Consider the following 25573-nt stretch of genomic DNA (forward strand, 5'->3'; position numbering starts at 1 on the left):
TTATGTTTAATAGTTTATTTCACAACAACTTGCAGTGCAATAGGTTGTGTTATTACTTTAAATCTTGAATACAGTAAAGAAGTTTGGGCACTTACAGTAAAGAAGTTTGGGAACTGAGAATAAAATAGAACACTGCTGCTTGGAATAATTCAGATTTCTAATAACTCCCACAAGCCTTCATATTTTCTTGTTTCTATAGCTCATGGAGATTTGTATGTGACTCTGTGGGTTGGTTCAAATCACAATTTTGAATTAGTTGAAAGAAAAATTCCACTTGCTTCGCATAATCTTCCAAAGAGATCCTTTCATTCAATCCATGGAATCTGATTAAAAGAGGAAAAGAAAGCAGCTGTTTAATGCCAAATTAGTCACATCATTGTGAAAGTTTTATATAACAAATATATGTGCAATGCAACAGTATTCCAAAATTTAGATCCAGATTTAGTCATACTCAGAGACAAAATTAAATTAATTCAGGGATTAATTTACATATTACAGTAATCCTGAATGGAATTGCTTGATTTTGTTTCAGCATGCTATACAACCCAATGTTCATGATAACAGTGCTCAACCTGTGGTCATATAGCCCGTGAATTTCCTATTGGTGGTCTCCAAAGCCCCCACAGAATGGAGCAGGGCCAATATTTTACAACTGGGAAGAACTGGTGAAATGAGTTCCTTAAGCCTTGCCAAATTCTTCCCCATTGCTCCTGGACTCCTCTGTTCTAACCTCAGTACATCATTAGCCAAATTCTCTAAAGCTACCAAGAAGCAGTGTTTAAATGTAACTCCCAGTTGCAGCAAAGGTGCCCACTCCTTGTTAACAGCTTGGGTATACCGCAATAGCTATGTTGAAATCATGGTTAAATAGCCTAATCCTATGCAAAAATCCTACCTAACTATGAATAAGTTTGGATCTAAGCATAATTAGAATCGAATCCTAATTATTTTTTTAATAATATTTTTTTTATTTTTAACAATTTTTAGATACACACAACATAAAACATAGAAACATAGAAGTCTGACGGCAGAAAAAGACCTCATAGTCCATTTAGTCTGCCCTTATACTATTTCCTGTATTTTTATCTTAGGATGGATATATGTTTATCCCAGGCATGTTTAAATTCAGTTACTGTGGATTTATCTACCACGTCTGCTGGAAGTTTGTTCCAAGGATCTACTACTCTTTCAGTAAAATAATATTTTCTCATGTTGCTTTTGATCTTTCCCCCAACTAACTTCAGATTGTGTCTCCTTGTTCTTGTGTTCACTTTCCTATTAAAAACACTTCCCTCCTGGACCTTATTTAATCCTTTAACATATTTAAATGTTTCAATCATGTCCCTCCTTTTCCTTCTGCCCTCCAGACTATACAGATTGAGTTCATTAAGTCTTTCCTGATACGTTTTATGCTTAAGACCTTCCACCATTCTTGTAGCAAGTCTTTGGACCCATTCAATTTTGTCAATATCTTTTTGTAGGTGAGGTCTACAAAGTGTATAACAAGGTAAGACAATATATGGTGAGTAGAATCCGAGACCAAGCTACAAGGAATAAATTGGAATCACTCTATAATATGTAAATAGATACATTGCTCTTGGGTAAAAATGGGTTATACAGTACTGTACAAGAAACACCGTCGGTTGGTGGTGGGGTATGTATGTTTGTCGGGTGGTGGACACTTTTTCACTGAATCGAATCCTAATTATGATACAGTATTTATTGTGAGAATGTCCATTTCAGCATTTCTATTAACTATATTTAACACATTCAATGGCATATAGTCAAGAGCCTATAATTTTCTTTCAAATTTTGTTTTACACCCCAGCTAAGAAATTAAAACCAGGAATTCTTCTGCCCCCAAAAGTGTTAAACACAGCAAGCAACAGAAATTTCAGGACACCTCCATATTGCCACTGCTTTTTCTCCTCAGTCCCCTAAAAACAGTCTGAAATTGACCTGTAATTTTCTTAAAATCTTTTAACTAATGCTATGCGCATAATTCAGGGCTATGAATTACTGTTTTCTTTCTCAGGTTTCATGGCTATGTCTCATTTGCTTTTACTTAAAAAAATCACTTGTGTTTCTCATCCAGTATTTCATTAAGAATGATCATTGTACTGTACCTTGGCAAATCATTAGCTTTAAAGGTTACTGAGTTAAATCGATAAATAGCCTTTGTGAGACTGCTGTAGTGTCTGCTATCAGTATTTCCAATACAAATACCTGTAAAAAAATAATCAGTACAAAAAAATTAGCCATTAGTATGTTTTTGTTTAGGTTTTTTTGCTTAACTGTTTTATGTTCTACCTTTTGTGATAAAACTATATCTATATCTATCTGTCTGTCTGTCCGTGTGTTTAGCAGTTTTGAAATAACAAAGGCTACATCAATTTTAATCAGTACTATACTTAGTTTCCTGTAATTTTCACTGACACTTATGTGCTGGAGTTTTTATCATGAGCTTTGACAATTATCTTCTGAATTTTAGAGAGTATAGAAAATAATTAAATGTTTCAAGAAGAATCTGTTTAAATACTAAAGCTTTTAACGCAGTAAACAATGGCTGAAAGACTCAAGATTCTGTACTGGAACAATCCAGTGCTACAAGACATAACTGCATAGCAGAGATGGTCTCAGTAAAGGAAATAAATGCACAGGTCAACATGATCCTGAAAAAAACTTATATATGAATGGAGAGTATACAGTTCACCAGTACTTGATTGTAATATTATTAATTTAAAAAAAAAACAGCTCCCAGACATCAAAGAAAAAATGTAATTGTTTCCATGTATGTGTGTAGTTTTAATAGTATTTGAAGTGTCTGTATATTAATGTGCATCCACATGTATTGGAATAAAGCAGAGGAACAAAAGAGAACATAGAAAAAAATGAAAACAATGTTGGGATTGAATGGAAACAGAAGAAAAAAACCACTAATGACCATTCATCTGCCACTACCTGGAACTACACTGGCAACATCTGGGAAAACATCCAGGATGGTCTGGCGGAAAATCCATACAGCAAAGGTCTGATCATCCCAGGGGCTAACGGGGGGTGGATCAAAGGTATCCATCACTTCTATCTTCACTCTCTTATCATTAATTGTTTTGTCTAATATTTCCAGGATCTAAGAATACACCCAAAGAACAAAAAAGTTAAAGCAGCCAAGATGGTTTTCATCATATTAGCACAATTTCCAGATTTAACTCAGCCCTTCATACCAGTTTCAGCTCTCAATAAAGGACAGGAATCCTTTAGCAATCTCATTGCTAAAATCTTATTTCCTATTATACAAAGAAACTGAAAGTTCTTGCAATTTGAATGTGGGTCCTTGTATCAAAATATATATTTTTAATGGGCTCTTTAATACAGATGTAATTCCAATATTTAAATCACTCATACTAAATACAGGAATATATAACAAAACACAACAATCAGGCAGAATGGTAAAGAAATGTTACAGTATAATCTTAAATTTTGGTTTAAGCATTATTTCATGTATTTTTGTCACAAATACTATAGAAGAAAATTTTATATTGATGCCTTCTTCTACAATTTTAAGATTAAAACAGCAAAGGCATATAAAACTCCACTGCACTTCATCACACTACCTCCTCAACTGTTTGTGACGAATGGATGCGGAAATTCACGGTGGCATCAGCTTTTGGTGGAATAACATTTGACTAGAAAGAAGGAAAGAAGAAAACAAGGTCTAAATGGGGGTAGGGTTATCCTCAAGCATCAATACATTTCAGATCTGTAGCAGCAACTCAAAATCAGTTTCATCTGAAGCCATAACATTTTATTTATTTATTTATTTATTAGATTTGTATGCCGCCCCTCTCCGAAGACTCGGGGCGGCTAAGAACAATAAAGAAAACAATGTAACAAATCTAATATTAAAAAATAATCTAAAAAACAAACAAACCCCAATTTAAGAGACCAATCATACAAACAAGCATACCATGTATAAATTCTATAAGCCTAGGGGGAAGGGGAAAAAAAAATTCAATTCCCCCATGCCTGACGACAGAGGTGGGTTTTAAGGAGCTTGCGAAAGACAAGGAGGGTGGGGGCAACTCTGATATCTGGGGGGAGCTGGTTCCAGAGGGTCGGGGCTGCCACAGAGAAGGCTCTTCTCCTGGGTCCCGCCAAATGACATTGTTTAGTCGACGGGACCTGGAGAAGGCCAACTCTGTGGGACCTAACCGGTCGCTGGGATTCGTGCAGCAGAACATAGTTCCTGGTTTGGCAGCAGCATCTCTTTAAGTGCAAAGGAGACTTGCAAACGTGGCTTACTAAAACGCTTGCTTGCTTTTGCCCGTCTTTTCTAAACGCCTTTATTCCTGTATCTTCCTCCATGCCACCCTATTAACATTGTTTTTTGCTTTTTTTTTTGCAAAAGGAGAATTTGGCAGACATATATGCACCTGAAAAAAAGTAGCCACATGCTATGTCAGATGGCAGTGAATAGCTTGCTTCTGAAGAATAGTCGTCAGACCCACTTGTGCTTGTCCCCAGCTCATTTGAAAGGGAAATGTGGATCCATCTTCAGGAAAAGAAAAACGCTGCCAATTCATGTCTTACATAAATACAAATTTACACTGGGCATGTATGTCTCTGTGACAACAGCAGGCCTGTGATCTTAAATAATGGCTCAGCTCTAAACATGGATAATTCAATTCAATGGGAGATTCAATTCATGTAATTATGTTTGTGTGTATGTCTGCTTTAATAACTTTTTTAAAAATGTTTTTAAATTATTAGATTTGTCATGAATTGTTTTATTGTTGTTGTGAGCCGCCCCGAGTCTATGGAGAGGGGCGGCATACAAATCAAATCAATCAATAAATAAATTTGAAATATATCCAAGATCCCGGTTTGCTGGACCATATTTTCCTCCCCAACAGTCATCCAACCTAACTTTTTTCTCTTGTATTGTTTTATTATAAATGAACTATTTGCAAGTAAAGTGGATTTCTTGCATTGTGGATTAAGCCACCCTGAGCCCTTCGGAATTGGGCGGCACAGAAGTCAAATAAATAAATAAATAAAGTTGGGATCTTTTACAGATAGACACATCTCTATTTTACTCTTGACCGGGACTGAGCAGCATTTAGAGTTGTGGATCTGTAATTTGGGTAACTTGTCCAAGTTCTACCAGCTGATGTCACTATTCAACAATAGCCACAATAGGATTTGATTATTAAAAAAGTATATAATAAAAAAAAGATATGTAGTAAGAGGTAAATTGTACTCGGTGTAAAGAAAATTAGAAGTCAATTCTTTATATTTTTATTTACTTTGTTTTAGTCTTGCATTTTTAGTAAATTAGCCACTTTGAAGTACTTTGGTTCAAAAATGGTTGCCCTACAATGCATTGTCTTGCCCAGGTAACTTGTTTAATTGTTCTGCGAGAAGATATTTAGTTGCATAATTGATTATTTTTACAGGAAGGACAATAATGCAATATCAGAAAATTGATTGTTTTGTGACAAATATGGCAGGACTTGGATTTATTTTCCTATCAAATGTTTATTTATTAAATTTATACACTGCTCATCTTGCTTTGAGGGCAACTTACAAAGCAAATGTTGGGTCCCTGTAGGTAACAAAAGTGGGGTAGGGGTCACCAATTGTCCCATTCAGTTTTCTTGCGACTTTTCCCAACCTAGTGTCTTCCAGTTATACCTTTATTCCTGCATGAAACATGGTGGTTGCAGTGGTGGTCCGAACTAAAGCATTAGTGCCAGGGGTTCGCTCAAGAAACCTGCATAAAAATTTAAAAGGCAAATGTTTCTTTGTTATCCACATTAAACCAATAAATTTTTTTGCACTCTGCAAAATTGCAGCAATATTTTATATTAATTGAAGTACAGTAATTGATACAAAAAGGAGAAGAAAGGAGCAGCAGTTTAATTTTATATAATCCAGTTAAGTATATTGCCTGTAGCGTCCAGTATATTTTTCATTTATTTACCCAGACTCAGCTTATTTTTACTTTCTCTGCTCCTTTTTAAATAGTAAAGTTTAGGTTGATAACTGCTCAGGTGATAATTTTCTCTTGCAGTTTGTGAAGTCACTTAATTCCTCCCACCAACAGATCTGATAGCATTCTATTAACACTCATATAACTGCCTTTTCAGAATTTGATAAAAGATCAATGCAGTTGAAGCAAGAAAGTTATGCAGATTTTTGTTGTACCATCTTCTCAAAATAGAAGAACAGTTTTAAGAAAGGAGCAGAAAGGCAGTAAAAAAGAGCACTCCTGACCATAGTTCCCTCTAAGCTGAGCAGTGAGCAATCGCTCACTTAAAAATCATCATCAACTCAGAGTTTATCCAAACCTGCCCAGAAGCCGAGAGGGAAAGAGTGAGAGGGAAGGAGAGAGAGAGGAAGAGAGGAAGAGAGAAACAGATAGAAAAAAGAGAGGAAGGAAAAGAGAAAGAAAAAGAATGGGAGTAAGGAAGAGAGAAAGAAAATCAAAATCTAGTTTGAAACTAGCTCAACTATTTAAGTGGCATTTTGATATTGATAGAGTTGCCCTATTATGAGCTCACTGTTATAGACACATAGTACAGTATTTTATTTTGAAATTCTATTTATTTGTTTGTTTGTTTGTTTGTTTATTTGTTTATTTATTTATTTATTATTTCTGTGCCACCCAGTCCTGAAGGGACTGCTGCTCAGACACTATACTTTTCCGCCCACCCCCCCCCAAAAAAATTAGAGGGAACACTGCTCCAGAGAGAAGAACCTACTACCACCATTTCCTAATTATTTTATGCATGCAGGTTTCAAGAAAGGAAAGTGATAAAACATCTTCTTTCTTACCAGCCAACAAGAGGTCTAAAGAACCATAGATTTGCCATGATGATATTGAGGGGGAAGCTGAACTGAATAGCAGGGGGTTGGGAAGAGAACATATACACATCAGCAAATGTATCCTCGTATAAGACTTTCTTATTCATATTTATGTACCATTCAAAAGAACAATAGTTGTACAAGTAAATATAGTTACCATAAAGAAACCACAATCCAGTCCATTCTTGCTAGAGAAGGTAGGGGGTCTTACAGAATTATTTTTATAACATTCTATTAATTATAATCTGAATTGAGAACTTGTTTTATTTGAGAACAAAGCCAAGATAAAAAGAAATAAAAAGAAAAATAGAAAGTAAATCTATAGAACAAAGGAAGGAATAGGTAACAATTTATGGTATTAGATAGAAACATAGAAGACTGATGGCAGAAAAAGACCCCATGATCCATCTAGTCTGCCCTTATACTATTTTTTGTATTTTATCCTAGGATGAATATATGTTTATCCCAGGCATGTTTAAATTCAGTTACTGTGGATTTACCAACCACGATGCGAGTCAAGAGCTGATTATTATCTATACAGGTAGTCCTTGAGTAACAATCACAATTAGGGTTGGAATTTTTACTCAGTAAGCAATGTGGTCATTAAGTGAAACTGACTAGATCTTATGTTAATGATTTTTACTGTGGTCATTAAGCAAACCGTGAAGTCATTAAGTGACTCTGCCTTCTCCAATTGACTTTGCTTATTGGCGGCCAGTTAAGAAGTTCACAAATCACAGTCACATAATTGGAACATGCTGCGACCATTATGAATGGGAGCCGGTTACCGAGCACCCGAATTGCAATCATGTGACTGCAGGGGCGCTGTCCCTCTTATATGTTCAGATAGCATTGACATGCTACATGTCTCATTCATTAATCAGGGACACCGGATGAGACCTAGGAAAATTACCCCCCTCTATGATACATCTGGTTGCCACTCTGGCCGTCAATAGAGCTCTGAAAACTTGGCTGTTTCCCCAGACTTTGGGGTAAGTTGTTGGTAAGTCCTGTACCATATTTTATCTTTTATCTTTATCATTCTTCTGGTGATGTTTTGGAAATTATATTGTATGGTGATGCCACCCAGAGTAGTTGTCATTGAAAATCAAATAAATTTACCTAGTACTCAGTATAGCAACCCGAGCGGAAAAAAGTGCCCTAAAATTTATTATTTATTTATTGGATTTGTATGCCGCCCCTCTCCGTAGACTCGGGGCGGCTAACAACAGTAACAAAAACAGCATATAAACAATCCAATATTAAAACAGTTAAAAACCCATTATAAAACCAAACATACATACAGACATACCATGCGTAAAATTGTAAAGGCTTAGGGGGAAAGAGTATCTCAGTTCTCCCATGCCTGGCGGCAGAGGTGGGTTTTAAGAAGCTTATGAAAGGCAAGGAGGGTGGGGGCAATTCTAATCTCTGGGGGGAGTTGCTTCCAGAGGGCCGGGGCCGCCAGAGAAGGCTCTTCCCCTGAGTCCCGCCAAGCGACATTGTGATCAGTGTGTTTCATCAAAGACAAATGAAGAAAGCATGTACTGTTTAATACTCACCTCTGGTGCCAGTTGTTCAAACATCATGATTTCAGGTCCATGACCAAACAAATTGGGCATAGGCTGTGTTTCCAACCTATAGCAATCAAATGCAAAAAGCACAATAAAGTACACAAAATTGAATTACTTTGTGCCCAAGATGATATTCTACACTAAGTTTGTTAGTTATGTTAGCTTCCTTCTTAAAACAGTAAATCAAATTATCTGTTTTCAAAACAGGTTTTAAGAAAAAAAAAATCCTTAGAACAGGGGTATCAAACTCAAGGCCTGTGGGCCAGAGGCGGCACGCGGGGTGCTTAAATCTGGCCTGTGGGGCTGGCCTGGAAATATCAAACGATCGTCCCGCAGTGACTCTGCCAGCCAAAACACAGCCCGTTTTCAGCCTCTCCAGCGTCCAGCGGGACTCTGCTGGCCAGGTTTTAACTGGCAAAGTGCTACTGAAGGCTATTCAGGCCGAAAAAGGACAGAGGGGGCCGTGTGCAACCCCCCTCCCATGCTCCGTTTTGGCCAGCAGGGCGCTGCAGGAGGCATCCATCCCCCCCCCCCCACTCTGGCCTACAGAGAAGAACTACAATGACGATCCGGCCCTTGAAGAAATCCAGTTTTACACCCTTGCCTCAGAATGTGGAGCATTTAATTCATTTTTCTGAAAGTATCTTCTTTCAATCATATTATGTGGCAAAGAGATTGTTTATAGCAGTGTTTCCCAACCTTGGCAACTTGAAAATATTTGGACTTCAACTCCCAGAATTCCACAGCCAGCAAATGCTGGCTGGGGAATTCTGGGAGTTGAAGTCCAGATATCTTCAAGTTGGCAAGGTTGGGAAACACTGGTTTATAGGGTAATTTGAATGTAGCCCTCTACAAAAGAAGAAACTCCTGGTGGTAGGACAAACAGAAGATAGGGATCATATGTCATTCTCTATTCCCAGTATAAAATGGATTAAAATAGACAGGTTTTACTTTATGTGGTTGGTGTATTTTAAACTTTTTATAATATTTGTACTATTTCCCTTTTTAATAATGATTTTTAAAATATTTTACAATGATTATTTTTATGGATCTGGGTTTATTTGATTTTTTTTGTTGTACATTGCCCAGTCACTTATTCTGAGATGGGCAGCTATATAAATATGTTGAATAAATAAAAGTATATAAAAATGTATGTCAGTGGTTCCCAACGTGGGGCCCATGTCCCACAGGTGGGCAATTTGATTTTTAATGAAGGCAATTGAAACCTTATTTAAACCAAGTTAATGGCCTTTTAGGCGTCCTCTACATGAGTAGGAGTTCACTTTTTGAATAGTAAGAATTATATGTCACAGGCATCAGGATTTCAGAGATGCTTAGGTGGGACATAGCCAAAAACAGGTTGTAAACCAATTCTATAAGTCATGTACTGTGTTAAACATTTATACCATATCACACGTAGCTTTTGATTTTCATTTATTCAGTAACAATAGAATTAATTGAAGAAACAATATTGAGAGAGACAGAGAAAGTGGAGTAGAAAAAGAATATACAGTTAGTTTAGTTAATTGTTCTTAAGTATAATTATTTGCTCAACTGCAGCAGTGTATAATAGGTAACTTAGTAAGGAGACAAAACAAAATTAACATTTCTTTCCTAGTAACCTCTCGATGGCACAGCAACAAAGCACCCCATAAACAGATATATCACCTGCTTTGCAAATTATAGTGACTGGCTCTAGAAAATAACACAATAGAATCAAATAAATAAATACCACTTAGTTCAGAACTTTACAACCATGACTTCCCTCTTGCAGGTGTGTTGGACTATAACATGCAGCATTATGGCTTGGATAGATGGTAAACCATCCTATGCCAACCTAACAGTTCAAAAGCACATAAAAAAATGCAAGTAGAAAAATAGGGACCAGCTTTGTTGGGAAGGTAAGAGCGTTATATGCACCTTTCGTATTTAGTCATGCCAGCCACATGACCATAGAGACATCTTCAGGCAGCACTGACTCTTCAGCTTTGAAACGTCTCCTAGAATTGGGAATGATTAGCACATATGTGCGAGGGTAAACTTTACTAAAAACTGCCAGGCTGTAGAATTCTATTACAACTCTTCGTGACTTTTTGGGACCCTGTCATTATTGCAAATACTTGACATAGCACTTTAGACTACTATGCTTTATATGTTTTGCTGGAAATTTATTTATTTATTTATTAATAAATTATTAATTAATTAATTAATTGCTGCATTCAACCCAAATAAGATCTTTTCCCCATTAGATATGCATTGAATCGAAATGATAATATGTTCTCAAGACACTCACTTGTATAAGGCTTCAGAAAGAATACCAATGCTGGTCCTCTTAGGGGGCGCAGAAGAATGGCCAACTTGAGATGTTACACTGAGATTTACATTAAGCGAACCCTTTTCTGTGATGCCTATTCTGATAAATTGGGGGAGAAAACATTAATGAAATTCTAAATGCAATACAGTACAATACTATTCATTAGATTCAAACTGAATAAACAAGAAGTTGGGTCTGACTTTTGCTGCTTTTTGGACAATTTTAGACCTGTTTTTCTTTGCTTAAACCATGGGTGTCAAACTCTCCGCATCATCATCATCATCATCATCATCATCATTATTATTTATTGGATTTGTATGCCGCCCCTCTCTGCAGACTTAGGGCAGCTAACAACAATGATAAAAAACAACATGTAACAATCCAATTTAATAAAACAACTAAAAACCCTTATTATAAAAACCAAACATACACACAAACATACCATACATAACTTGTAATGGCCTTGGGGAAGGAATATCCTAACTCCCCCATGCCTGGCGACAAAGGTGGGTCTTGAGTAATTTGCGAAAGACAAGGAGGGTGGTGGCCGTTCTAATCTCTGGGGGGAGTTGATTCCAGAGGGCCGGGGCCGCCACAGAGAAGGCTCTTCCCCTGGGGCCCGCCAAACGACGGGACCCAGAGAAGGCCAACTCTGTGGGACCTTATCGGCCGCTGGGATTCGTGCGGTAGAAGGCGGTTCCGGATGTATTCTGGCCCAATGCCATGTAGGGCTTTAATGGTCATTACCAACATTTTGAATTGTGACTGGAAACCAATCGGCAGCCAGTGCAGGCCGTGGAGTGTTGCAGAAATGTGGGCAAATCTAGGAAGCCCCACGATGGCTCTCGCGGCCGCATTCTGCACGATCTGAAGTTTCCGAACACTTTTCAAAGGTTGCCCCATGTAGAGAGCGTTGCAGTAATCGAACCTCGAGGTGATGAGGGCATGAGTGACTGTGAGCAATGACTTCCTGTCCAAATAGGGCCATCACATGATGTATGGTGATGTTTTCCCTCTTGCGGGGTTGTGGTGGATGTGGCTTGTGCCTGATGCATCCGGCCCATGGACTGCCAGTTTGACACCCTTGACTGAAACCAATACATATGCATCATCCAATTTACTCTGCAGTCAGATTTACTGTGGGACAGCAAGAATTTCTACTAAAGTCCTCTGGCACTTCAGGACAAGTCACCCATTTGATGTTATGGGCAAATTCTCACTCATTTGATATTCAAAATGTAAGACTAGTTACTCTAGTCTTGTAAGAAGAGCAGAAGCCAACATCTGGAGTTGTAGGTCTACGTATATTACTCTATTGCTGGGGGATACTGTGACTAGGTATACTTGAAGTTACTTAGTTACCATATGGAAAATATGAGATACAGTACAATATCCATACTTTCATCATTCCAGAAAAAAGGCAAAAACCAGACAAAATAATTTGACAGATTACAGTTTCGGTTATTTGTGAATTGCAAGGCATGGGTTCCAACATTCAATTGTTTAAACCTGATTCTATGAAATAGGTAAGGAACTACATTTATTGTAGGAAACAATTGTATTTCTTTACTTACACAGCTACTGGTTTGTCTATTTTAGGGATGAGTCCATCAAAAATAAAGCTTCCCTCATCGAGCACAAACGAAAGTTGCACCCCTCTAGATTCCAGCTCAGCCACAATTTTCATTGCTCCATTTTTCCCACCCACCTAAAAGGGAATTAGTATAACATTTTCCTAAGTTAAGCCATTGGCTAGTCTTTCAAAAGAAGGCAATTATTATTTAGCAAAGGATATAAGTGATTTACTAATTATAGCCCAAACCACTAGTTTGAATTTAAAGAGATTGTACATAATTCAGTTTTAAAAGTTTCCACAGCAATAGCATTTAGACTACCACACCCCCAAGCCAATCCTCTTGGCAGTGCCATCTTGTTTTCTGCTTCTGCGCATGCACAGAGGATCAGTTCCGGGAAAGGATAGATGAACGTAAAATGTGCACTTCCATCGTGATGAGAACCGGTGGGGAAAGTGTTGTGGTTAGCTCTGGCCCAGCTCCTACCCCAAGGAATGTGCAGGTGGATGTGGGGGAGATATCCACATGCTGCAGGCCTGTTTTGCTCCCAGTGGAATCTGCCGCCAAAGTCTCCTCTGACCAAGGAGGCCTGAGTGACAGGGTGGAGGAGAGTTTGGCAGACAGCCCAGGAGGAGATCAATCATCTGTATCATCTCTGGATTCTGAACAAGAATTAATGACACATCTACACATGCGTAGAGTGATAAATAGGAAGCAACAACTAAAGGATTATTACAAAAGAAAATGAGGCCACCTGTGGTTGGGTGGGGCTGCTGTAATTAGTGCTGCTGCTATAAATAACAGCGTGTGGGTTTGGCCGTTGTGGAGAATTATCTGATCCTTGTGTTTTATGAATGTCTTGCTGACTCCTTTGTTTGTTGACTTTTCACCACTTTGAAACCAAAGCAGAGCAAAGTGTGTTTCACTTCGTGGAAGAAGAAGGGCTGTGACTTTCTTCACAGCTGCAAGATAAGTACTTACGAACTGATAAGGGACTTGTACAAACTACCAGGTTGTTTTGGGACGAGTGCTCTTTGCAATACAAAAAGAGTGCTTAGTTTATTTTGAATTTTGTGATAAAGAACATTGTTTTGAATTTTCAAACGTGTGTGTGTCTGAAATTTGTACCTTTGAATTTTTGGGAGGCTCCTACCAGAGAGTCCGGCAGAACAGAAAGTAAGTAGAAACCACCCCTGCCCTATCTGGGTCCTCCGACCACAGAAGGATGGAAGGCTGAGTCAACCTTGAACCTGTCAGGATCAAAGGAATCAAACTCCTGGCAATGTGGGCAGTTAGCCTGCAATACTGCATATAACCACTGCACCACCACAGCTTTATATTGTATTTCTAAGCCAGTGTTTCCCAACTTGGCAACTTGAAGGTATTTGGATTTCAACTCCCAGAATTCCTCAGCCAGCGAATGATGGCTGGGGAATTCTGGGAGTTGAAGTCCAGATATCTTCAATTTGCCAAGGTTGGGAAACACTGATTTAAGCTACCTTTTTTCATGTCTCTAAATCCTAATTGGATTTTTTTTGTATTTTTAAAATCCATTTTTTATTATTTTTACAAATGATTCAAGGCAACGTACATACCTAGTACTCCTTCCTTCTCCTATTTTTCTTCACAACAACCCTGTGAAGTGAATTGGGCTGAAAGAATACTGGCCCAAGGTCACCCAGCTACCTTTCATGCCTAGAATTCACATTATCCTAGTTCCTAGCCTGGTGTCTTTAAAAAAATTGGAGATTTAATTTAGAGCACCAACTGCAATATATAAAAACATCCAATATCTTATATTCCCATGCAGCAAAACAAATGGCCAATTATGATCAATAAGCAATATTTCTACTTTATCAGGACAGTATACATTCAAGACATTCAAGTTAACAGAATTTTTAAAAGGCAATTTACTTGGAATCTACCATTCAGTTTTTGGGAATGGCTTGTAACTACAAAATAAATAATAAAAACATGTGAGAAATTAAGAGGTTAAAATCAAACAAATACATAAACAAACATATAAATAATACCTCTTCATCATGCCCAAGGCCTATATAGAAAGATCTTTGTGGTCTGTAATTCTGCCTCAGTAAAAACTCTAGAGCGTGTAGAATGCCCTGAGGATTAGAAAGAAAATAATAACTATTTTACTTTTGGTTACACAGTGAGTTGTACCATATATGGTGATTATCGAGAATGACACTACTAGAAAGCAGAGCTCATACAGAGACCTTAACTCTATTCACTAAAGCAGTGGTTCTCAATCTGGGGGTTGGGACCCCTTTGGGGGTCGAACGACCGTTTCACAGGGGTCGCCTAAGACCATAGAGAAAGACAAATTCCCCATGGTGTTAGGAACCAAAGCTTCAATTCTGGTGCCTTGGAACATATTTGTACAATCCGACCAATCAGACGTTTACAGTGGGGGGATATCCCTCTGACCTTCCTGCCAATCAGATTTAAGCTCTGTTGGGAGAATTGGTGCTAGACTTATGGTTGGGGGTCACCACAACATGAGGCACTGTATTAAGGGGTCGCGGCATTAGAAAGATTGAGAACCACTGCACTAAAGGCTTTTGATTACGGTGCTATATCGTACTATGCACCTTTGAGTGAGCATAATTCAATTTCAATTCAATTCAATTTATTAGATTTGTATCCCCCCCTTCTCTGAAGCCTCGGGGCGGCTCACAACAATAATAAAAACAGTATAACAATGGAACAAATCTAATAATAAAATTATTATCTAAAAACCCCCAACAATTTAAAAACCATACAGCACATACATACCAAACATAAAATATAAGAAAGCCTGGGGGAGATGTCTTAGTTCCCCCATGCTTGGTGATATAGGTGGGTCTTGAGTAACTTGTGAAAGACAAGAAGGGTGGTGGTCGTTCTAATCTCTGGGGGGAGTTGATTCCAGAGGGCCAGGGCCGCCACAGAGAAGGCTCTTCCCCTGGGGCCCGCCAAATGACATTGTTTGGTCGACGGGACCCGGAGAAGGCCAATTCTGTGGGACCTTATCGGCCGCTGGGATTCGTGCGGTAGAAGGCGATTCTGGAGGTATTCTGGTCCAATGCCATGAAGGGCTTTAAAGGTCATTACCAACACTTTGAATTGAAACCGATCGGCAGCCAGTGCAGGCCACAGAGTGTTGTAGAAATATGGGCGAATCTAGGAAGCCCCACGATAGCTCTCGCTGCAGTGAGTTCCCTGGAGTTGGTGGCCAATAAATAAATAAATGCATAATATTTGGCAATAAATTTGCTGTCCCTGTAGCTGATCACTATCCAATTGGAACCTCTATTGCTTCTGACCCTATCTTGTCTTTCTTCCGCAACAATAGATGGTGAAGCCTAACAGATTTTACACTCTTTGAGGCTGCACAGGGATGATATTACAGAAAAGAGGAAAATGCTGCTTAAAGACCGGTTTAGCTTGTATTACTCATGGACTAGGAAGAAAGTAGCATCATCACTGGACTAGAGAATACATGGAAATTCCTGTGTTTGTGCTGTATAAGATGTAAATGAGAGCAGTAATGAGAGCTAGGTAACTTTCTGTGCCACTTCTCTCTCTACAGTATATATAAAATCTTGCTGAAGTCAAAAACTGTGCGTGGATTTCTTCTCTCTTTTTATATTTTTTAAATATTTTAAAAATATTGTATATAGGCTGCCCACCATTTTTAATAATCCCCCAGGACAACTGACTCAATCATGCAATAAATAATGCTTTGTTAACATCAGAGAAGGGCAGTAAAATCTGTTTCGAGCCAACGGCTATAATTGCCTTTGGCAGCATGCCAGGAAAATACTCCAAAAGTGAAGTGAGCCAAGACAAAAACTATATTTTGTTTAAATTAAATCTACTTAGTCTCATCATCTATTTAATTGTTTTTTGCTTCTGTCCTATTTCAGGCATGTCAATTTGGTGGCAGACATTTCATTTTGAAGTTTGTGGACACAATAATGGGTTCTTAATCCTGGGATTAAACAACATTTTACTTTTCTCAGAAGATGTTTGTCATCCGTCCTCAATTGAAGTCTTCTGTGCATCAGCAGACATGTTAAATACGTTGTTATAATGATCTAATAATGGTCTATGTGACTAATAGGCTATTAATCAGATAGCTCATATTTCTCGTTTCTAGCTTTGAAACAGCTTTCATAAAGGGTATTGGGACAGGAGGATACTACTGCTTTTCTCTCCAGCTTTTCAATCTGAGTTAAAGTAGTGTTGTAGTGCTCTCATTTTTGAAGCTCTGCATTTCATTAGATCCATGTCAATCATGAGTCAATTTATTTCAGAAAGGCTATTTTAATCACTAGTTAGCCAGATTGTTGTAACCAGAGAACTGAGCAAGCCTGATTAGAGCAGAGGTAGGAAATGTACAGCCCAGCTTCAGTTTTACATGCCTTCAAGTCCACTAAAAACACACTATTCCAAGGGAGGCTCAGTTTGCCACTATTTATCCTAGTAAAATTTAAGAAATCTACTATCTTTAATCGCCAAATTGCTTAACTCAGACATAAAACCCCAAACAAACAAATAGAAGATTCAAAGGCAACATCCTTTGACTCCATTTCACCACTTTATCTTATGTTCACCAACCACTTTTTCACTTCAAGATGGATTTATTCCCCCTACAATCATCAATTTAATTTATTCTGTGAAAAAAGAGATTTTTATTTTCGCACTAGAAGTTCTACTAAATAAAATAAGACACAACAAGGAAATCCAAGGACTAAAAATTAAAAGTGAACACTATAAACTTCAAGCATTTGCTGATGACATGGTGTACATTGTACAAGACCCCTTAGAATCTGCACCTATTCTAATTAATGAAATAAATAAATTTGGAGAGACAGATTTCTACAAAGCATGGGACAAATGGTACCATTGGTTAAAAAAAAGAAATTACTTAAAAATTATACATCAAGAAAAATGTCCAACAACGTGTAAAACCAATAAACTACGACATGAATCATAATATCAAATTGAAACGATAAACTGTAAACATCGATCGACACAAATTTTGAACTACAAAGAAACTGAATGAACAAACCCTTAAACCACTGATAAATGTTGGCACTAGCAACTACGTCAAATACATATGGATAAAACTTCAGGAAAATCTACACCACCTATATGCTTAAACCACAGGCCGCAAAACATGGAAGCCCCAGCTCTAACGCTGGCCCTCCACACTCTTCTTACTATTCTTTTCTTGCTCTATTTTTCTATTCGTCCTCCTCTTGTATTTCTTTCCCTTCTTTCTAAATCCCTTTCCCTTTCTTCCTTTCTCCCTCCCTATTCACGTATGCTATATAAGTAAACTATAATTGCTAGAATGTACATTATATATATTCCCTTTACTTTTCTGTACCGTTTTTAATGTATATATCCAATAAACATATTTTTATTGAGAAAAAAAAATTAAAAAAAGAAAAAAGAAAAAAGAGAGCCATTTATTCAGTGAAAGCGGGAGAAAAACCAGTGTAATTTCCACCTTTTCAGTTTCAGTTTGCCAGGAGGAGCAATTGTAGTTGATGTTAAAGCAGCAGGTGTATCTAAGACGTCTGTATGAAGCTCAGCTGAATGCAATTCTAAAACCAGCAAGATGCTTTTGAAAACTGCAGCACACAGAAAGCAAACTCTCCCCACACTGTGCAATGGAAGCAATGATTTATCATAAATATGGCACATAAAATTTCACAGACTCCTGCAACTCATAGTATTTCTGCATCCCCCCCTAAAGGAGATAAATTGATATACCATAGCTGAGTTTTTATTATCTAGTGTTCCTCTTCCATATATAAATCCATCATGTTCCTCAGCAGAAAAGGGGTCACTGACATCCCATCCATCAGGGTATGCTGGGACCACATCCAAATGTGCAAGCAGCATATATGGCTGTAATTGAGGGTTAGATCCCTGGATGGTGAATAGATGGCTGTAATCTCCAATAACTTCATGTTGAATGAATGAGGTAGAAAACACGCTAGGAAAAGCTTCCGGAAAGAGAATTAAAAAAAGTTAGCCAATGAATTTAATTTTGAAGTTATTGTGTGTTGGGTAAAGAGGCCAGACTATTAATTAATGGCATGTATAAAAGAATAGTGGATGATATATAGTGATACCTTGTCTTACAAACCCCTCGTCATACAAACTTTTCGAGATACAAACCCAGCGCTTAAAATTTTTTTGCCTCTTCTTTCAAACTTTTTTCACCTTACAAACCCAAGCCGCCGCCACTGGGAAGCCCCACCTCCGGACTTCCGTGTTTTTGCGATGCTGCAGGGGAATCCCAGCAGGGCAAAAACGGGTGCTTCGCTGGCAACGGAAGTCCGGAGGTGGGGTTTCCCAGTGAGGGGAGCCTCAGCGAAATCGCAGCATCACAAAAACACAGAAGTCCGGAGGTGGGGTTTCGAGGACTTCCGTGTTTTTGCGATGCTGCAATTTTGCTGAGGCTCCCCTCGCTGGGAAACCCCACCTCTGGACTTCCGTTGCCAGCGAAGCACCTGTTTTTGCGCTGCTGGGATTCCCCTGCAGCATCACAAAAACATGGAAGTCCAGAGGTGGGGTTTCCCATGGAGGGGAGCCTCAGGGAAATCCCAGCAGTGCAAAAACGGGCGCTTAGGCTGGCAAAAGGGGTGAGTTTTGGGCTTGCACGCATTAATCGCTTTTCCATTGATTCCTATGGGAAACATTGTTTCATCTTACAAACTTTTCACCTTACAAACCTCGTCCTGGAACCAATTAAGTTTGTAAGACGAGGTATCACTGCATTTGGAAAATGGTTAACTGAAGTAAGGGAGAAAGAAATTGTTTTTGTATTTCTGTATGTAGATGAACTTTAAAGCAAATAATATAAATAAGAAAGAACATTCTGAAATTATTCTTTTCCCTCTTTTATCCACTGGCTGACAAAAACAAGTGTAAGCAAAGTCAGCAAATGTTCCCCTTGTGACCAAAGCAGTGACAACATCTGTAATACAACAGTCCTTCTATTTATACTGTTCCTGCATCAGCATTTATTATCTTATTCTGAATATATACATAGCAACCTTTGGATACTCAAAGTTCTACTCATACTTTATTACAGAATCTGCAATAATCTGTTATAAACCTAAAGTATCATTCTTGTGTGGCAGTTAGACGAATGAACAACAGTTTGCCATCATAACAAGAGGAAATGGGAACTTGGAACAAAGAAAACTACCTAACAAAATTACTGATTAAACAACAGGGAACCAAATTTATTTCCTAAGAAAATTTAATGCCATGCTGTTTCTCCATCCCTGAGAGAAAGTGGCTTATTTAAAGCAGCCTTACTGATTTTTTTAGTTGAATTGATTTTAGAACTTTAAGAGTCATACCATAGACCCACTGTTGTCAGTCCTGCTTACACTACCTTATTCATATGTCAACTTAAGCCGCCCCGAGTCCACAGAGAGGGGCAGTATGTAAGTCAAATAAATAAATAAATAAATAAATAAATAAATAAATAAATAAATAAATAAATAAATAAACAAACAAACAAACAAACAAACAGAAAGAAGGAATAAATAAATAAATAAAGTGTCACATGGTTTATTTGGCTTAAAATATTATCTTAATTTATTAATATTTTATATTTGTTATATACAAATCAAGTATTCATTTAGAATCCATAACATGTAGCTTAGCATTGTGTATCCAACAAAGCAATTAACGCTGGCCATAACTTAGTATAGTATCTCTGCCAACCACTGATTGAAAGGGATCTCATTTTCCCACTTACATGAATATTAAACTGGGATAATTTGCCATGAAAAATACATGTTTTATCCTTTCTGTGGATCTGTGTAATTTATAACAGAATGGTCACTCCAGTTGAAAAACAATATTAAATTATTGTTCAAATACATATTCATTTTTAAAGAATCTATATCCTCCCTACAGATGAAGCACCTATAACATCTATAATTAACCCTTGTAGCCATCAATACAATTTTTGTCAACTGAACTTTATCATACTGTATAATGAACCATATTTTTTTCAGTTTGGTGTTTCAGTTCTATCAAGAAATTAACACAATACAATAATTATATTTTCTATGCAATTAGTAGCATTGTTACTAATAAAAACAAGTACTGGACAGTATTTCAATTTAAATACCTTTGTAAATATATGGCTCAAATTCTTCCAGCGCTGTTATATTCTGATCATTTGGTGAGAAGGAAACTGATTGTATTCTGATAGCACCTTTTGTAAAGGATAAAGCATTTTTCAAAATGCTCAGGCAATATTTGAAAAGACTAACAGATAAACTACTGCATCAATTAAAATGCAGTAAAAGCATATTAAGAGCATATTAAAACACAGCATACAATAGTCGTCAGAGATGGCACAGCAAGTTACCACCATCTCCTTAATATCCCTGCCCACCCCCAAAAGAAAGAAAGAAAGAAAAAGGATGCAAAAAAGAAGGGATTTTACCAGCGTCTGAAATCTAAGGGTCTTCCTAGATTTTGGGAAAATATTCCCCCTCCCCAACCATGGTTTGGGGTAACCATGAAAAAAGCTCACCTCCCTGAAACTTCATGGAAAGATGAAAATAGCAGGAAGACTAAATGTGGAGTAAATGATGTTCCCACCGTAATTGGGGATCCCAGTCTCAAAAGGCTTCATAGGTATTGACAGGCATTTTGAATTGTACCTGGAAACTTGCCAGAAATTAATGCAGTTCCTGCAAAATAGGTGTCACTCTGCTATTCCTGCAAAACAGTTTGCCATTCTCTAATCTGCCTAGTTAGCAAATAGGCAACTGCATATAGTTGCCAACTAAGTGGAAGATATAAAGCACCTCATCTAGTTCTAGCAATGACAAACTGATGGCATGGGGCAAAATCATTGTGTGGACTCACTCCATGCACTTGTATCCTGATGTGAGATGGAAAAAAATGTGATATTATAACATGTTTCATCACTATGTCAGCAGCCTAAATAGAGCATTACATGAAAGCACGGGTATCCAACCTTTTGGCTTGCCTGGGCCACAATGAGTGAAAAAGAACTGCCTTGGGCTGCATGTAAAATACAGTATATAACATACTGATCAGTAAGAATCGCATAATAATGTTAGAAGTTTGTGATCTTGCTGGGCCACATTACTAGCTGTCCAGGTCCCAGGCCCTTGGGTTGGCACACCTGCATCAAAGCATCTGCAAGGTGTTAAGGGCACGAGTGACTAAAATATTTCATTTTGAGGCAAAAGTTAAAATGACAGCTCAACTCTAATAGAAAGGGGAGCAAACTAAAAGTTATTTAGTGACTGCATAGAGACTGCCTGAAAAGCAGCTTTCCCACCCCACCTAATTCAAGGAAAGAAAGAAGAGGAGAAATGATTCCATCCATCAGGACTTCCCCAAATCCTACAAGATGCAAAGCCTGCATTTTATAACAGTTGAAATCATATGAACACTGTCTTTTCTGATATATTTGTCTCAACAGGTTGCGTATAGATAGAGCCAGTGGTGAAATCCATTTTTTTTACTACCAGTTCTGTGGCCATGGCTTGGTGAGCGTGGCTGGGCGGGCATGACAGGAGAAGCATAATGCAAAATCCCCATACCGTTTTCACTCCTGGGGAAGGATATTGCAAAATCTCCACTCCCATCCCACTCTGGGGCCAGCCAGAGGTCATATTTGCCAGTTTTCCAACCTATGCAAAATTTCCGCTACCAGTTTTCCAGGACTTGTCAACACCTGTTGGATTTCACCCCTGGATAGAATAATATATACAAGGCTAAGGACCCCAAATGTAGTTTTATTCAAAGTGATACAGCTTAGAGCAGTGATGGCGAACCTACGGCACGGGTCCCACAGGTGGCACACGGAGCCATATCTGATGGCACACGAGCCGTTTCCCTAGTTCAGCTCCAATGTGCATGTGTGTGCATGTCAGCTGATTTTTGTCTTGCACAGAGGCTCTGGGAGGGCGTTTTTGGCTTCCAGAGAACCTCCCAGGCAGCGGTGGGCTCCTACAGGTATGGTCAGGTACGTAGTACCGGTAGCAAAATTTTGGTTTTTTTTTTCTTTTTATCCCTTATGGGCTCTCGGTATGTTTTTCCTATCACAGTAAATGAGGTTGAATGTGTATAATTTTAGAAGAGCTGTGTGTGTACGTACACTTTATAAAGTAGATAATCAGGAGTTGGCTACTGCCCGGACAGGGGGGAACGCAGTGGGGTATCAAAAATGGAGCTCCACCCCAGAACACCCAATTGTTGTGTGCCGCCCTGAGTCGCCTTGAGAAGGGCGGCATAGAAATCAAACAAATAAACAAATAAATACGGAAAGATGTTGAAACAAAATGCATAAGCCACTACCAGTTCTGTGGCCATGGCTTGGTGAGTGTGGCTGGGTGGGCATGACAGGAGACATGACAGGAGAAGCATACTGCAAAATCCCCATACCCTTTTCACTCCTGGGGAAGGAGTGTGGTACTAAAAATTTTGGTAGCCCATCACTGCTCCCAGGGGATGGGGGAGGGTGTTTTTACCCTCCCCCAGCTCCAGGGTATCCGTTGGAGCCTTGGGAGGGCAAAACAAGAGTCTACTGGGCCCACCAGAAGTTGGGAAACAGGCTGGTTCCAGCCTCCAGGAGGCCTCAGAGGGTGATGGTGAGGGAAGCTGTTTTCGCCCTCCCCAGGCATTGAATTATGGGTGTGGGCACTCACGCATGCGTGATAGGGCAAGCACACGTTCTTTTGGCACCTGAAGAAAAAAAGGTTCGCCATCCCTGGCTTAGAGCTTCAAGGAAACTAGTGTTATTCTGGGCAAAATATAAAATTGTTTTATGCATCCTGGTTGTGAAAGAGTAGTAGAGGTAGGCATAGCAGCAACAGACATTCTGTCCCATTGCTCCAGGATAGGAGATCTACATACATACATTTGTTTGAAGTAGTGTAGGGTTTCCTAAGTCCTAAGTAGTGGGTTGGATTAGAACAGTGTTTCCCAAACTTGGCAACTTGGAGATATCTGGGCTTCAACTCCCAGAATTCTGGGAGTTGAAGTCCAAATGTCTTCAAGTTGCCAAGGTTGGGAAACACTGGATTAGAAGACCTCCAAGGTCCTTTCCAACTATGTTGTTGTTGTTATACTATTTTACCAAATCATTTAAGCCAGTAACAGAGGAAAACACAGTTTAGTCTAACACAGTGTTTCCCAACCTTGGCCACTTGAAGATATTTGGACTTCAACTCCCAGAATTCCCCAGCCAGCGAACGCTGACTGGAGAATTCTGGGAGTTGAAGTCCAGATATCTTCAAGTTGCCAAGGTTGGGAAACACTGGTCTAACAGACGCAGAACAAAGCTATGATTTTGCTCTCTCGAACCACCAGCACTAACTTCCTATTTAAAACAGAGAAACGTTTACTTTGAAGAAATAGCTGCTTTTACACCCGATTCCACCTTTGCTTTCTTTTTACCTTGGAGCACCTCCTTGAGCTCCTGTAAGTCGCGCGGGCTAAAGACAGCCTCCTCTCGCCGCTGCCGTCCCTGCTGCCGTTTTTCCCTCAGCCCTATAGCCGGGCCGTAGGCGCGGAGGAGCATGGCGGTCATCAGAAGCGACACTATCCCGCAGAGTCCCAAGCCAGCCCCGCACAAGACCCTTCGCAGCCGGCCCTGGAACGTCGCCATTTTCCTGCCTCTTGCCCCAGCCGCGTTAGGAAAACTTCGATAGGCAGGCGCGGCTTCTAGCCAATCATTGACGGAGCTGTTAATTCATCACCGCCGCGGGAAACTTTGGTCGGTCTTCTTTTGTGCAGTACGGAAGTCCTGCGCGCTTCGCGGGAGAAGGGAATCTCAATTCACTCGGTTGAGGGCGTTTAGAAATTAATCGGTGGAACACCTTGCCCCCAGTAGTTGGGAATGTCCCAACACTTGAAGTGTTTAAGATTTGTGAAGCGGTGTAGGGTTTCCTGACTAGGCAGGGGGTTGGACTAAACAATGTTTCCCAACTCTGGCAACTTGAAGATACTGTATTTGGACTTCAATTCCCGGAATTCCCCAGCCAGCGAATGCTGGCTGGGGAATTCTGGGAGTTGAAGTCCAAATATCTTCAAGTTGCCAAGGTTGGGAAACACTGGACTAGAAGACCTTGATTAGGGTGTGTGAAGGGGCGTGCATAAGTACACTAGCGTGCCTCCCGTCCCCTGTCCTATTGTCTCTCCTATTTCTCCTATATCATATCTACTATTCTTCTATTCTAATCTTCTTATACTACTTTCATAATATCCTTCTATTCTCTAATTGATATATTCTATTCCTAAATTTTCACTTCTATTCTTTCTCTAATATATTTTACTCGAGTATAACCTCTATAACCTTCATTGGGTATTGTTGTGTATTGGACAAAATCAATCAATAAAATAAATAAATGATGATGATAGTAATAATAATAATAACAACAACAACAAAAACAACAGAGTTGGAAGGGACTTTGGAGGTCTTCTAGTCCAACCCCCTGCTTAGGCAGGAAACCCTACACTACTTATTTTATTTTTATTTATTTTATTTATTTATTTTGTCCAATACACAATACAGAAAGTTAAAGAGAATAAAAACGTGTAGTAGTAAATATCAGGGAAGGGATAGAAGAAGAGATATGAGAATAGAATACATCAATGAAGAGTAGAGGAAAGGATATATGAATGGGAGAAAAGATATATAAAATATAGGAGAGACAATTGGACAGGGGACGGAAGGCACACTAGTGCAATTATGCTCGCCCCTTACTTCAGACAGATGGAAATTTCTCCTTAGTTTAAGTTACTTATTTCCTTATTTAGTTTCCACTCATGGCTTCTTCTACTCTCAGGTGCTTTGGAGCGCAGGTTGACTCCTTCTTTATGGCAACCCCTGAGATATTGGAAGACTGATATGTGTCTCGTCCTGGTCCTTCTTTTCATTAAACTAGCCATGCCCAGTTCTTGCAAGTAACTTAAAATAAGTCCTTCCTGACAACCAATTGTCAATCCTGGAACAGCTTGCCTCCAGAAGTTGTGAATTCTCCAATACTGGAAGTTTTTAAGTAGATGTTGGATAACCATCTGAAGTAGTGTAGGGTTTCCTGCCTAAGCAGGTGGTTGGACCTCCAAGGTCTCTTCTAACTCTGTTGTTATTATTATTTTTACCTCCCTTTTAACTCTGTTATGATGATGATCGTGATGGCCCATACATGATTAAG

At 38.9% G+C, this 25573-nt stretch overlaps 1 protein-coding gene across 2 annotated transcripts; it reads right to left on the reverse strand.

The window, feature by feature from the left end:
• On the reverse strand, positions 1 to 24125 carry PM20D1 (peptidase M20 domain containing 1). 2 transcript variants are annotated; one of them, XM_070745531.1, is made up of 13 exons: positions 23814 to 24125; positions 20500 to 20586; positions 18114 to 18349; positions 14363 to 14449; positions 12330 to 12463; positions 10735 to 10854; positions 8430 to 8505; positions 6838 to 6899; positions 5695 to 5773; positions 3615 to 3686; positions 2962 to 3130; positions 2127 to 2226; positions 1 to 323 (listed from the first exon to the last, which is right to left on the reverse strand). In XM_070745531.1, exons 1-13 carry the CDS (start codon positions 24022 to 24024, stop codon positions 194 to 196), a joined length of 1563 nt encoding a protein of 520 aa, XP_070601632.1. In that variant the 5' UTR covers positions 24025 to 24125; the 3' UTR covers positions 1 to 193. The 2 variants fall into 2 exon arrangements, with proteins under 2 accessions (XP_070601632.1, XP_070601633.1); XM_070745532.1 differs by lacking the exons at positions 5695 to 5773; positions 6838 to 6899 and having other exon boundaries at positions 23814 to 24111.
• Positions 24126 to 25573: the final 1448 nt, after the last annotated feature.

The sequence above is a fragment of the Erythrolamprus reginae genome, chromosome 3 (assembly GCF_031021105.1).
Source record: "Erythrolamprus reginae isolate rEryReg1 chromosome 3, rEryReg1.hap1, whole genome shotgun sequence".
NCBI classification, from domain to species: domain Eukaryota; kingdom Metazoa; phylum Chordata; class Lepidosauria; order Squamata; family Dipsadidae; genus Erythrolamprus; species Erythrolamprus reginae.

Coding starts and splice junctions, on each gene's coding strand:
- PM20D1 (XM_070745531.1), bottom strand. CDS start 24,024: ATGGCGACGTTCCAGGGCCGGCTGCGAAGGGTCTTGTGCGGGGCTGGC. Junction 10,855..12,329: donor ATAGACAAACCAGTAGCTGT/GTAAGTAAAGAA, acceptor CCAATTTATCAG/AATAGGCATCACAGAAAAGG. Junction 6,900..8,429: donor TTGAACAACTGGCACCAGAG/GTGAGTATTAAA, acceptor CCTGCTATTCAG/TTCAGCTTCCCCCTCAATAT.